The 15,009-nt window shown below is 49.2% G+C and overlaps 1 protein-coding gene across 2 annotated transcripts in view; it reads right to left on the minus strand.

Moving 5' to 3' along the window:
* The window catches only part of FGD1 (FYVE, RhoGEF and PH domain containing 1), a 37,830-nt gene extending 28,183 nt beyond the window's left edge, over positions 1 to 9,647 (minus strand). For both annotated transcript variants that reach the window (XM_020905045.2, XM_020905044.2), the window contains exon 1: positions 8,543 to 9,647. In XM_020905045.2, the coding sequence (XP_020760704.2) occupies positions 8,543 to 8,849 (307 nt within the window). In that variant the 5' untranslated portion in view covers positions 8,850 to 9,647. The remainder of the gene's footprint in view (positions 1 to 8,542) is intronic.
* Positions 9,648 to 15,009: the final 5,362 nt, after the last annotated feature.

The raw sequence follows: 15,009 nt of genomic DNA on the forward strand, positions 1-15,009 counted from the left end.
AGTGAATAGAGTCCTGGGCTTGTAAGACTAGGGAAGAATAGAAGGAAGGGGCCGAAAAGGCCAAAAGACAGGGAGGCACTCTCCTCCTTCACCAACCACTACCACCAAGATGCAGACCCATAGGGGCCATGCAGAGATAGGCACTAGCAGAGAAACACATACACAGTCTACATACAGAGAGACCCACATACAGAAACAACTGTAAAAGGCCCAAGGGCTCAGACAGAGCCAAGGTAACACAAAACAGGAATACAGGAACACTTAACATATACAGGCCTAGATGTATACAGACACACATGGATGTATAACATACATGTGGAAATACATAATAACAAGAACATTAAGATATACACAAAACAGACCCATGGAGACAAAAACAGTTAGGCAGCCAGGCACATGTGCCCTCATGTGCATACACACACACACACACACACACACACACACACACGCCACAGCCGCAAGGGAGCACAGACAGCCCATCCCTCTTCCAGTTTCTTGATTACTGTGAGGGCCTAACCACCTCCTCCCAGCGTCTCTGGACCTGAGGCCAGAGAAGGCTGGGAGTGGTAGCTCCACCCCCAGGGAGGGGCTGGGGACTTAAGAGGACAGGAAGGGAAGGGAGTGGAGCTGCAGCTGGGAGCACTGGGGGCAGTAATTACCCAGCACTGGGGCTGCCACGCTGGCTGGGATTTCCCTCCCCTTGAGGACAAAGCCACTGGGGAATGGCCCTTCTGACCCCTGCTGTGTGTGACCCCAGAGCCCCCAACACTTACCCATCCCCCCTCCCCACTTCCCTGAGGCCTGGACAAAATTGAGATTTGGTGACACAGAGAAATCATGAGGGGAAAAAGACAGAGAGAGACTGGGACAAAGACAGGAAAACTACAGAGACCCAGAAATTTGGACAGCTAGAAAGGGAGTCAGGAAAAAAGGGGTGGGGCGAGTCAGAAGAGAGACAGTGACACTGAGAGATGCAGGCCTAGAGAGGCAAAGGGGACAAAAAGGGCAGACCAGGGCCACTTGTTGAACATGGCTACAATGTGCTCTACATGTGGCATTTAATCCTAACAACCCTAGGAAGTGAGGATGCTAACTCCATTTTGTAGATGAGAAAACCGAGGCTCAGAGGGGTGAGGTGATTTGCTCAGGATCACATAAAAGTAGAAAGTGGCAGAGCTGGGGCGAGGGAGTGGGGGGTGCCTCTTACCACTGCCTGCCTCTGCCAGGGACATGGGAGAAAGGAGTTCTCCAGAGACAGAAGCTGTCTGGAGACTCAGAGTCCTGAAGTCCCGAAGAGATGGCAGTGTGAAAGAGCCCAGCACTTTCCCTGCCCCCCTCCCCTGTGTCCCCGGTGGGGGAGGGGGCCATGGCTACACCTGGAACGCATTAGGCAGGGAGGCCCAGTCTAGGCGAGCCAGGAAGATGCAGAAGGGGGAGCAGGGAAGGTGAAGGTGAAGTTGAAGGCAGCAGCGTGGGAGGTGGCAAGGGCCTAGAAGGCCCAGGCAGAAGAGCTTCTCTGCCAGCTAGAGCTTCTTGGGGCCGTGCTGCCAGTCCCGCCCTTCCCGCTTTCTCCAGGAGCCCTCCCTCCATGACTTAACCCCTTCTCAGCGGAAGTGCTGCAGAGGGCTGAAAGCTGCCAGCAACAGCAATGGGAAAAGCCTTCAGTTCCCTCTCTGGGCCTCAGCCACACACCTGTGCCCCTCACCCTCCCGTCCTTAGTCTGGGGCCCAGATGGACACAGTTGACACTGACTGGGCACTGCCACACAGATGCCCCTTTTCCAGGCTTCTCAGACTCAGTGCATTCTAAACCCCAGCTCTACCCCAGCCCCTAGTGGCTCCTCCTCCTGCTTCCCCACCCCAGGAACTGCACCTCCAGCCACCCAGTTCCCTAAGCTAGTCCCTAAGCCAGAAGTTTGGCTTTCTTCGAGACTCCTCCTGCTCCTTCAACTCACTTGAATCCAGCCAGACCCCAAGTCCTGTAGACTCAACTTCTTCAGAGGGCAGGAATCCATAGGCTATCTTTCCCAGTCCAGCCTCCTAACTGGTTTCCTTCCCATCCTCAGGGTCCTCTACAAGGTATTCTCCACACCACAACCAGCTTATGAAAACACAATCCCCTTCAATTTTTGCAGCCTGGTGATGGGCTCCCCTTGCCTCTGGAGTGAACTCCAAAACTCCTGAGTGCAGGGACAAGTAAGGCCAAGCTAGAGAATACTTCCCCACCCCCACCCTCCAGGCACAAAGGCCTCTTGTCTGTTCCTCGAAAGTGCTCTCCTCAGCCTGGGGCTTTGGCACATGTCATTCTCATGGGCCTGAACAGCTTTTCTGCTTCTCCTTACCTCTGGACTCCTATTTATCCTTCAGATCTCAGCTCGTGTCCTCTCTTTTACCTGCCTGCCCCCTCCTCATCTGTTCCTGCAGCATCTGTGCTTGGAATTACCTGTCATGTCTTCCCTGCTAGAAAGGAGCTCCACGAGAACAGGGACTGAGCCTGCCTTGTTGCCCAGCCAGCAACTCAGAGGGCCAAGCAAAAAGTAGGTACTGAATAAACATTTGTTAAATAAAGAAATGTCCTCCTCCCTCCTCTCCTCTCTTTCACTCTGCATTATCTGCTCACCAAGAACTTATTGATGCCCCATTATATACCAGACAAGTGTGATGAGCACGTCCTTGCTGTTACAAATGGGGAAATGAAGGTGTTGTGGTGGGAAGGGAAGCCTGAGGGCACAGTGAATCAGGAGTGCTGAGTTCCTTCTGCTGCTAGCCTCATCCTTGTCTCCAGTCCTCTGTGTTGAGGTACATTTTGGAGATGTCACGCCTTCCAGGTCCAAGGAACTGGGTATTGGACCCTGGAGAGGCTGGACTCACTGCTCTAAGGAAGACTGCTCTCTACAGTTAAGGGCAGTTAACTCTTCCGGGCTGGGCATCAGGAGACTACACTTCCTGTCCTCTTTCCAGACAGGTCCTAGCCACACCCAGACAGCGTCTGGCCAGCTCCACATCTGCCTAAGGCATTTAGCTAACTGGCCTCCAGAAAGCCATGGCTGGCATCTGTCTGGGGCACTGTTAGCTACCACTCACCCTTGCAGGACCAAGTAGCCCCAGCCAGGCCATCCCCTAGAGGCAGAGGAACCTGAAAGGCTGGAGGAATGGGGGTGCCAACCATCTGCAATTGGAGACTTCAATTCTTTTAGTTCTTTTTGTAGCTACCTTTGTTGTATTTGTTTGGGAGGTCCCAGGTGACTAGGAACCAAATCTGGGTTCTTTCTCAGACACTCTCCTGGAATCTCAAACTGCTGCTCTCCAAAAACCACCAGCAGAGCCCACCACCCCCTCCTTTCAGGAGTCCTCTCTTCTTTCCATGAGCAACCTCCCTCTAAGGCCTCTCAGGATGCCCTCAGCAGGGAAAACATGGAGGGAGTCACAGGAATTTACTAATGTTTGGTTTGCTTTTCAGTACTCCCTTCGTCCTGTGCAACAGCCAATATCCTGGGTGTATGTGAAATGGGTCTCAGCTTTACGCAAATATGCTTTAAAAACTGCTCCTTCCCCCATCCCAAATGGCATTTCTAAGGCAAATTTTGGGCAAGTAATGAATGATCCACCTGAAGATGCCTCTGCTGACTTCACTATATATGTCTTCAAGGAGGGGACTGGCCCCCCGAACCATGTACACTCTCTCCATGAGCTGCTGTGTGGCTGGTGGTACTCATTGGCGGTGGAAAAACACCCAAACATCTCTGGCCTAGACCTCTCTTCAGAGCTTTCCAACCCTACATCCAAATGCCTGTTGGCCACATCCACCCAAGTGTCCCTCCAGGACTCTTAAATGCAACAGGTTTCAAATGTACCTCAGCATCTTCCCTCAAACCTGCTCCTTCTCTTGCAAGTAGGTGACCCCACCACTATCCACCAGGTCACTGTAGTAGATTTCAGAAAACCACCCAGAAACATCCTGGACTTTTCTCTCTTCCTCAGCCTCTATATCCAAGACCTGTCCATGTTAGCACTGAAATACTTCTCAGATCTTACCTTCCGCACCTGCCATACCATTACCTCTTGCTTGGATGACTGCAATCCCTACCTGCCTGTCTCTGACCCCACTCTTGTGCCCCTACCATCAACTCTCCACATACATTCATGGGGAATTCTCAAACACCCATATCTGAGCACATCATTCCCTGTCAAAATTCCCCTTTGCCCTCAGGATAAAGTTCCTTCACCAGCCTTATCTTTCTGCTTCTCCCAATGTCAGCCCCGTCCCAGGATGCCTCACATCTCAGTGCCTTTGCTCATACTGAACTTCCTACCTGAATTGCCTCCATGTTCCTCCTAGCTCTGAAAACCTTGCTGACACCCTTCTAGAGCCCTTCCTTTGGGCCAGGCCTTGTGCTGGATGCTGCTGATACCAAGGTTTCCTCTGCCCTAGAGTCCCAGAACTATAACTGCCTTCCAACTTGAATGGCCAAATGGCAGCCATTCACAAGAGCTGGGCATAAGGGGTAAACTGAGGCTCCCAGTGTCTTATATGGGTGAGAGGTTGACTCATTCCCTTTAGTTTAGATCCCATGCCTCCCTTCAGGGTTGGAAGTTACAGTGAGGTGGCCAAAAAGGGGCCCTGGGAAAACAACGTCAGAGTAGAGGCTGATGTGGTATCCTAATGATACTGACTCACTGTAGGATCACAGCTAAACTGCCTCTCAGAGTCTCCATGGTCCCAGCTCAAGAATGGTGCCCATTCTAGGCTATATATCAGAATCACCTGGGGAATTTTCACAATAGATTCCTGGGTTGCAACCCCAAGATTCTGGAGCTCTGAGTTAGAGTCTGGGAATCACATTTACTTTTTCAAAGTCAACAAGGGATTCTGATTTTCATCTAGTTTAGGAAACCCAGGACCAGATGGTGACAAGGGACCTTTCCAACTCCAATTCTAACTCTTAAGAGTGTCAGATGATGCCCTAGGCTCCAAATCAGGAGAAGCTAGCCCCTCTTGCTGCCTCCCTCAACTCAGTCCTTCCACTACACATGAAAATGCTTTAACACCAGACTTTAATGCTTTGCAACTCTTTCAACTGAGCTAAGGTCAAGTCTCAAGCTATCTCCCAACCAGCATCTAGAAAGATATTCCCAAAGCTGAGAAAGAGGGTAGGGTTCTTCCCAAATCTCTATGAACAAACCTATACTTGGGAACTCCTTTCTGACTCTCTCAAAGCACTCTCTTGTATCTCAGAGAGATTGAATTATCTCAGTAATGCAGTAAGGCCTCACATTTTATTAACCTGGGAAATGGCCATAAAAACAATCATCCAACCCCTGGATAGGAATCAGGGTAACTAAAAGACAAAGCACTTTGAAACAATTCAAAGCTTTCCCATGGATAAGATATTAATATATTATTTTAAAAAGCACCCCCCCACACACACACCACCAGGATGGATCACTGGCTCCTAAGGATGGTGATTCTATAAAGGCTTCAGTAGTCTGAGGGAGGAAGGCAGGAGGCACACAGAAATCTTAACATATGGACTAAAAATGTTTCAACCCTTTAATTGAAACTTAAGACTCTCTCTCTTTCTCATACACACACACACACACACACACACACACACACCCTACAATCACCAACCCTGCCCTCTTTGGACCAATTATAGGCGAGTCCCCTAGAGAAAGAAGCAAGTCACTTGTGCCTACCCCTGGGTTGGCCAGGCAGTGGGGGAGGCGGGCTCTCACGCCCCATGCTGCTGTGAATCACATGGCTCAGTGCTTGTCTTGCCAGGGCCTGAGTAATTCCTCCGCCTCCACTTCAGAAGGTTTTTCTTATTTTTTTTTAAATTTTATTTCATTCTGCAGGCTTTGCAACCACATAGACTCCTCATGGCATTCTCTAGATGAGGAAATTTGAGGCTCAAAGAAGGGAAGTCACTCACCCAGGGTCCTACAGTGAGTTAGTGAGGAATGGTTGAATGAGAGGTCAGGTCCTTCCCTGACACCTTTCTTATTCCCACTCCTCATCTTGAAGTGAAAAAATAGAAAAAGACACCCACCAGTGACTAAGGCCTTTTAATACTGTTTGTCAATCCTAAAAGAAATCAGCCCTGAATATTCATTGGAAGGACTGATGCTGAAGCTCCAATACTTTGGCCACCTGATGTGAAGAACTGACTCATTAGAAAAGACCCTGATGCTGGGAAAGACTGAAGGCAGGAGGAGAAGGGGATGAGAGGATGAGATGGTTGGATGGCATCACAGACTCAATGGACATGAGTTTAAGCAAGCTCCAGGAGTTGGTGATGAACAGGGAAGCCTGGCACACTGCAGTCCATGGGGTCACAAAGAGTCGGACACGACTGAGCAGCTGAACTGAACTGAACTAAATTACTAAGGCAGGGACTTCATTGGGAAAAAAGAGTGTAGGAAATCTGTGCTGCTTTTTGGGGGGAGGAGGGGAGTGATTCATGATGGGTATTGTGATTGTAATTTGGAAGGACTGGTGAAGTGGGAAGAATCACTGCTGTGTATTGATCAGAGGCCAGAGACCAGGGGCCCAGATGCTGCCCAGCTACTGACTCCCATACCAAGAGTATCTGGAGGGCAAGAGTTCAGTTTTCCTTCTCTTAGACAAATAGTTACTGAGGTCCTACTATGTGGCCCCTTTGTATCTGTTTAGGCATTTGTTCAACAAGGATTTATTAAGCATCTACTGTATGCTAGCCACTATGCTAGTTGCTGGGGATCCAGTGATGAACAAAACAGATACAATCCCCTTGCCCTCATGGAGCTCACATTCTAGTTGAGGAAGACAGGCAATAAATAAGTAGACACATAGAATAAGATAACTGCATATGTACTAAGTGCAAGGATGGAAGTGCACTGGCAACTTCGATGGACACCCACAAGGGCCCCTACCTAAAGTGATCAGGGAAGGTCTCTCAGAGGAGATGACATTTGAGCTGTGACCTAAGGGTAAGAAACAAGCCAGGTGGAGAGCTGGGGGAAGAGCTGCCAGGCAGAGGGAAAAGCAGATGCAAAAGCCCTAAGGTGGGAGTGCTTGTGGCATGTTTTGGGATCTGAAGGAAGGTGCTGCAATAAAGTGGGTGAGTAACCTGCTCCACACAGTGTCTGTCAAGGTGAGTTTGGAAAGTCAGCAGGAGCAACATGCAGGCAGGGTGTTAAAGGCCTATTGTTAGCTGATTTATCTCCAGCCCATTTGAAGGGAGCCCCTGAGCTTCCACGACTAGCTCAAGGTCACAAGAGCAGCAAGGGACACATGTTGCTCATACTTTTATGCTTTGCTAATGCTACCTGGTGCTGGTCCACAGTCCCCTAAATCTGAGGAGCCTGTGATGTCGGCCCTGAGAGGTCCCAGAGGCTCAACAGCTCCTTCATTGTTGCCTAGTGGAAGGCACTGTTTTTCCTCCATGGCTCCTGGGCTCAGGTCCATATGGGATGTTCCCAGATAGAGGAGGCCCTGCTGGACTCCTCAGACACTCAGGTCTTTGCAGCACGAAGGCCTCTCCAGGCAGTGGTCAGAGCTCCCAGCCTGACCTAGAGCCGCTCCACTCTGCAAATCCAAGTTCAAGCATCCTGACTTCTCACAACCAACCTTGTAGTCCTGCACCTCTCCAGCTCTGCTACAACTGGCTTTTGCACCGCCCCCCTCCAACAACCATCATCACCTTTCTGCTATCTCCCTACCTATCACCACCTCCAGCCCTTCCCTCCAACTTGATCTCCAAGGCCCACCTCTTAAGACCACCTTTCTCTCTCATCAGCACCTTTCACTCCCTCCTTCCCTTGTTCTCCTGCCACACACACTGGCAAAACCCCAACCTTGGATCAATCCACCATCCCTATTTTTTTTTTCCACTCATACTCCAGAGCTGCTGAATAGTACAGGAGAAAATCACATAAGCAGAAGGCTTGGCATTACTTTCATGGTCTCCAAGCTCAGTTTGGGGAAGCAGAAAGACCATAGACTTTGGACTCAAACAGATCTGTTTTGGAATCCTGTCTCCATACTAGCTGTGTGACCTTGGACAGGTTACTTAACTTCTCTGAGCCTCAGTTCCCTCATCTACAAAATGGGGCTAATGATATCTACTTCACAGAAGGCTCCTGAAGATGAAATAAAAACCCATGTAAAGCACCCAGCCCGGTGCCTGGCACAAGGTAGGTGCTTGGCAAATGGGAGACTCCTTTTCTCCCATTCCCCCAAACAAGCCCCGGTTCCTCCAACCAAATCCCCCTTACTGCCTTGTAATCCTACCCCCTTTTCTTAGAGTGCTCCCTCTCCCATTAGCCTCAGAAGATAGAAGAGAAGGGGGTCAGAATGGTTGAGAGGGCACAGCGGACAGAGAGGAGGCGGGAGTTGGGGGTGGGGGTGGGACTGGGGTTGGAAGAATTAGAAGGCCGAGGAGCGAGGGAAGGGGTTGGAGGTTGAGAAGAGTCGAAGGGCTGTGGTGAGCGAGCCGGCCCTGAGAACAAGAACTCGCTCCCAGGCCCATGGCTGGGGCTCCCATTCTCTCTCAATCACTCACCAGGCCGGGGCTGCGAGCCCTCCAGGTGGTAGGAGAAGCGTAGGGCCCGGTGGTGCTGTGGACTGGGGCCGCAGGGCAAGACCCGGGGGCCTGGAGCGACGCCCAGGCTGGTGTCCGAGGGTCCGGGAAACTGGGGATCCAAGAGGCTGCCGAGAGCCGAGCCTGAGCCCCTGGGCACCGGCAGTCCGGGTTCCGAGGCTCCAGGGTCCGAGTCAGCATAGGCCGGTGACGCGGCGCCGGGGGAGTTCGCAGTTGGGTGTTCTGGCTCTGAAGGCCCGGCGCCCCCCGGGGCTCGGTGGCCGTGCATGGTCCGGGCCTGGGCGCGGGGCCCGGGCTCCCCGCTTGGCTCCAGCTCCTGGGGCGGAGGCACGGGCGGAGGAGGCCCGGCGCCCGGCGGAGCAGCGGCCTCAGGCTCGGGGGGCGGGGCTGCGGGCTCAGCCCCACTGCGGAGACTCAAGCCCCCAGCCCGGGCCCGGGCCAGCAGCCGTGGCAGTACCAGCACTAGCCGCGGCCACCGCCGCGGCGGTACCAGGCATCGCCGGCCCCGGCCCCGCGCAGGGAGTGGGTTCGGCGGGGCCGGGGGCCCGCTGGGGAGCGCTGTCTATGCGGCAGCGGCTGAGTGAGGGTCGGGGGGTTGCGCTCGGCGTGGGCTCTCTCGCGAGCAGTGAGCCACTTCCGTGGCCCCGGGGCGAGCGGCGGTCTGTTCCGAGTTCAGGGTCTCTTCTCTCTCCCCAAATGGGAATCGATCTAGGCTCTCCGGGCTGGTCGGAAAGGGTTCTTCCTCCCGCCGCAGCGGAGGCTAGGGGGCGGAGGGGAGGAAAGGCGAGGGAAGGGGAGGGAGGGAGGAGAGGATGGCGGTGGCGGGGGGCGCGCCTATGCGCAGCGCGCTCGGGCTGCGGGGCTCTCCCTCAGCCAATGCCTCCAGACGATGCTCCAGCAGCGGGGGCTGGGGAACAGTCTAGGCCCGGCTCCACCGTCCTCCCCAGCCTCGGCCCGGGTCTCCGCGGTGGCGGGCGGGAAGGAGCCTGGAGAAGGGGGGTGGAGAGGCGGGAGTCGTCGCTGAAGCAGCCACAGCCACAGCGGCGCTGGGACCCAGTTGCCCGGGTCCCGCCCCCTCGCTCAGGATTTGCGCCTGGCCACGCCCCCTAGCTAGGGCCGGCCTCTATTCTCGCTACGACCGCCCTCTAGGCCCTCCTCCTTAAAAATTCCGCCTCAGCCTGCTGTACGCATCTCCCCCTGGTCCAACATAGGCAAGTCAATGGGCTCAACCTACCCAAATCTGCCTTTCTGTCCCATCTCAGGTCTGTCTCTCTCTGCTCATCCTCAATCTCTTTTCTATCAACCTTTCCAAACGTTCCAGAGTTTCTCTAGAGCTTGGCTTATAGGGGACTTGCCTTTCATACTCTTCACTCAGCTCAGATCAGAACTCGTGGTCATTTTGCCACCTTTGATCAATAGCCTCAATTCCCAGGATTGTCGCATCTGCCTGGCAACATCCCAACCTTGAATCAGCCCAACTATCCATCTTTTCTATGCCTGTGTCCAAGCAACTAAACACTGCAGGAGAAAACTGTTCAACCTCACAGATTTGTGCCACTATAAACTCATGGTTCCCAGCTGCTACCAGGCCTTCTGTACTGATCCACAACCCTTCTATGCCTTCCCGACAGCCCCTTCTCCCATGCTCCACAACAGCCATTTCTAACCTCCCTTCTCCTCAGTCCCCCTTCTTCATCTAATCCCTGACCCTCAGCAGATGACCCCACCTCCTACTTCATAAAGTAAACAGAAGTCACCAAAAAAGGAAGTTCCGGACTTCTTGCTACCAAACCTAGAATCTGTCCTTTGCTCCTTCCTATTAGCATTTAAACATACTCAGTTCTCTTCCTTCTAAAAACAATTACCAAAACATCTTCCTCTCCAATCACCTCCCTCTCTTCTCTCTATAAATGTCTCAAAAGAGTTACCTGCACTTAACTGCCTTAATTTTCCCATTTCCCACTTATTTTAAAACCCACTCCAATCTGCCTCTATTTATTTGCCTGATACTGCTCTCTTATGAAGGTCTAGTGGCCCATGTCACTAAATCCAATAGAATCTTTTCAGAGGTTATCCTTTTTTTTCCTACTTGACTTCTTGGTAGCATTTGGCACTAGTGAACATTCCCTCCTTTTTAAACCACTTCTGTGACACCACACTCTTGTTTTCTCCTACTTCCTTGGTAACTCCTTTTTACTTTCCAGTCTCCTTGTCCGACTCTTAAATCTGGTGCTCTTTACGGTTTGCCCTGAGCTCTCTTATCTCTCTCTCTCTCTCTCTGCTCTTTCCTACAATTATTACATTCATTCCCATAGTGTCAACTCATTTATTTGCTGATGACCCCCAAATTAATACCTCAAGTTCAGATATTTTTTCTGACCTATGCATTCAATAGGTTAATAAACAGCTCTACTTGAATACTCTGGAGACACCTAAAGTTTCAGCTTCTCTCCAACTCAAGGCATCCTCCCTGAAGCCTTTTTGTCCATCTTTGTACCTTATCTTAGTGAATGACTCCAGTTAAGACAGAAACCTGAGCTATACCCTGACTCTTTTCTCTCCTCCACCCCCAATGCAATCACCAAGTCCTGTCATTTTTATCTCCTGAATATCTCCCAAATTTATGTAGTCTCTTCATTTCTGCTGCCACTACTCTAATCTAGGCCAGCACTATTTCTAACCTGAATACTGTCATAGCTTGTTTCATTCTTGTTCCCTGGCATCAAGTCTCTTCACTGTAGGCAATGTGATTTTTGAAAAGGTAAACCAAATCATGTTACTCTCATGTTTAGAACCCTTTAGTGAGTCCCTACTGGCTCAAAGGAAAGCTGCCTTCCTCAACAGGCAAAATTAAACTGGGCCCTTCATGATTTGACTCCCACCAGCCTTTCCAGACTCCATGCTTGAGTCAAAGCTGAAATTCTTAGACTGCTCCTTAGTCTGTCTAGCTTTGAAGGCTTTGCATATGCTATTGCATCTGCAAGGAATTTTCTCCACATCTCCCCAATTCCATTTCATCTGTTCTTCAGATCTCTGCTCATTTGATGAATGCCTTTTGGGCACACACTTGGGGCCAGGCACGCTGTGAGGCACTATTTATGTAGTGGTGAATAAGACAGATATGAACAAGATCGTGGTGAACAAACTTGGCCCTCAGAATTTCAGTCTGGTGCTGGAGAAGACTTGAAGTAAACAAATACATAATTACAACATATAAACACACAAAATTACAAATTATGATAAGGCTATAAAGAGCCAGGACAGGATGATAGGAAAGAGAATATGGGGGCAATTTAACCTGAGAGTCAGGCAGATCCTGATACTTAAGCTTAGTGAAGTGGGAGTTAGGTTATGAAGAGTGGAGGCAAAAGTGTCCTAGGCAGAGGCCACAGCAAGTAAGAAGGCCCTGGGAAGAAAGGGAAATGATCTACTCAGGAAATGTAGGAAAACCAGTGTGGCTGGAGCATAGAGAGCTGAGGGCAAGAGGATGGGATATGAGGTTGAGGAAGTAGGCTGGCAGAAACCAGCTTGTGTTGAGCTTTATAGGCCATGGTAAGGAGAACAGATTTTATTCTGTGAGCAATAAAAAGGTATTGAAGCAGTGCTTTTAAATGTGGGTCAAACTGAAGAAGGTATTGAAATCAATTTGATAAAAGAATAGAAAATATTAGAATGTATTATAGGGTCATGAAGGAAGGGTAAGCATGTCTCATGAAACTTTTGTTTCAGTTTGTATCATTTATGATCATGATGAAATACTATCTCTTTTGTAGATACTTCACACCCCACAAATGCTGAAATACACTACATTGAAGGGTTTTAAGCTTGGGGTTTACATGGTATAGCTCTCTTGTCGCTCAGTTGTGCCCGACTCTTTGTGACCCCATGGACTGCAGCCCACCAGGCTCCTCTGTCCATGAGATTTTCCAGGCAAGGATACTGGAGTGGGTTGCCATTTCCTTCTCCAGGGGATCTTCCCAACCCAGGGATCGTCCCAACCCAGGGATCTTCCCAACCCAGGGATCGAACCCGGGTCTCCTGCACTGCAGGCAGATTCTTTACCGACTGAGTTACAAGGGAAGCCCATTGTTTATGTTTAAAAAGATTACTTTGGCTGCTGTGAATTGAATTGGAGATAGACAAGATGAGGAGTCTACTGCAATCAGAGATGATGGTGAAATGTGACTAAGGTGGTAGACTGTGAGATGAAGATAGGTAGATAGATTTGAAAGATACTTAGAATTTAAAGGGCTTGGTGTGGTGGCTTGGGGGTGGGAGGAATCAAGGATGCCTCCCAGGGATCTAGTTATGTGAAGCCAGGTCATTCATTGAGATGAAGAAGATGGAAAGAGGAACAGGTTTTCAGGGGATGATCAAGAGTTCAGTTTTACATGCCCTTGAGATAGCCAAATGAAGAAGTCAGGCAGATAGTGGTATATAGTGTACAGAGGAGAAGTATGGTTTCAGATATAAATGAGAGTTGGCAGTATAGAGATAGCATTAAGAACCATGAGAGAAATCAGTCTGGGACAAAGCAAAGAGAAAGGAAGAGGACCTATGACCAAGCTCTGAGGAATTTCAACTTTAGAGGTTCGACGAAGTAGGAGGTGGCAAAGAGACTGAAAACAGGTAAAGAGATAGGGATATAACTAGGGTTAGGAAAACCAGAATGGATAAAGAATGGATACACCATTGGTGGGAGTGTAAACTGATACAATCACTCTAGAAAATGCTGTGCATTTTCCAGTAAAGCTGAATGATGCACAAACTCTAGGACCAGTACTTTTAGGTGTCTATCCCAGAGCAGTAGTTCCCATAGTGTGGTCTGGGGATCCTGAGGGCAGGGATGGGGAGTGGGGGGGCCAAAACCATAACTCTAGAAAGATGTTATTTGCTTCTTTACTCTCATTCTCTCAAGCATGGAGTTTTCCAGAGGCTACCATGTGAATGTGATATCATAACAGATTGAATGCAGAAGCAGATATGAGAATCCAGCTGTCTTCTATTAAGCCATACAGTAAAGAGATGTGCAAAAATGTATAACAATGCCACTCTTCTCACTACATTTTTTGGTTTGGAAAATAGTTGTTTTTCATAAAACGTTACTTTTGTTAAATGTAATGGGCTTATTTAAAATTAATATATTTATATTTTCTCAGTTTTAATTTCTAATACAGCAAGTATCAATTGGTATAAGCCAGTACATCAAAGCTCTTTGGGGTATGCAATAATCTTTAAGAATGTAAAGGAAGTCTCGAGACCAGAAAGTTTGAGAATTTCTCCCCTAGAGAAATCCTTGCACGTGTGTATTGGGAGACACTACAAGTGTTCACCAAAGCCTGTTTGACAACATGAAACAGAAACAAGAGCATAAGATTAATAAATTGAGACATGTTTATACAGTGGAATACCACAATGAAATAAATGAATGAACTCCAGCCACATGTATCAACATGGATGAAACTTAGGAAACCTAATACTGATTCCAAAAAGTTATGGAAGAATATGTTTCTATAAATTTGAACAACATGCAAAATTATACAATATATGGATGCAGTCATATGTTGTAAAACCATACAGAAAAGCAAGGCATGAAAAATGACAGTGGTTGTCTCAGGGAGGGAAAGGAGATGTGATTGGGGAGGACTACGTGGTGGGTTTTGTCATTCAGAAATGATTTTTTAAAATAATTTTATGTATTTATTTTTGGCTGTGCTGGGTCTTTTGTTGCTGCACAGGATTTTCTCTAGTTGTGGTGAGTGGGGGCTACTCTTTGTTGCAGAGCACAGGCTCTAGGGCATGCAGGCTTCAGTAGTTGCAGCACGTGGGCTCAGTAGTTGTGGTTCCTGGGCTCTAGAGCACAGGCTCAGTAGCTGTGGTGCACAGGCTTAGTTGCTCCACGGCATGTGGGATCTTCCTGGACCAGGGATTGAACCTGTGTCTCCTGCATTGGCAGGTGGATTCTTTACTGCTGAGCCACCAGGGAAGTCCAGAAATGATCTGTTTTTGAAGCTGGGTGATGGGTACAGGTACATAGGTATTCTATAATTTATTCAAACTGTACAGACATGTATATTCTAAAATTTATAATGTATTATCATGAAAAATAAATAAAGTTAAAAAACAGGAATAATTGGATAGAGTGATGGTGGGAGGGTATATTGTTTTAGGACCCTTCCTGAGGTCAGAGGGAATAAAACACTGCCCTCTATCCTGCTGAAGTGGAGCTAGGTGTGTAGGCAATTCCCTTTAGAAACATGGCTATGAATGGGAACAGAGCCCAGAGAGTTCAGGTGATGGTAGGAGGGGCAAAGAATGATTCTTATTAAAGATGGGAGTTACTAGACTATGCTTGTTTGCTGCTGGGAATGACCCAGAGATCATAGAGAGGGATAGGATGGGAACACAGAAGAGAAAGCAAAGAATGG

This window comes from Odocoileus virginianus, unplaced genomic scaffold (assembly GCF_023699985.2).
Source record: "Odocoileus virginianus isolate 20LAN1187 ecotype Illinois unplaced genomic scaffold, Ovbor_1.2 Unplaced_Scaffold_14, whole genome shotgun sequence".
NCBI classification, from domain to species: domain Eukaryota; kingdom Metazoa; phylum Chordata; class Mammalia; order Artiodactyla; family Cervidae; genus Odocoileus; species Odocoileus virginianus.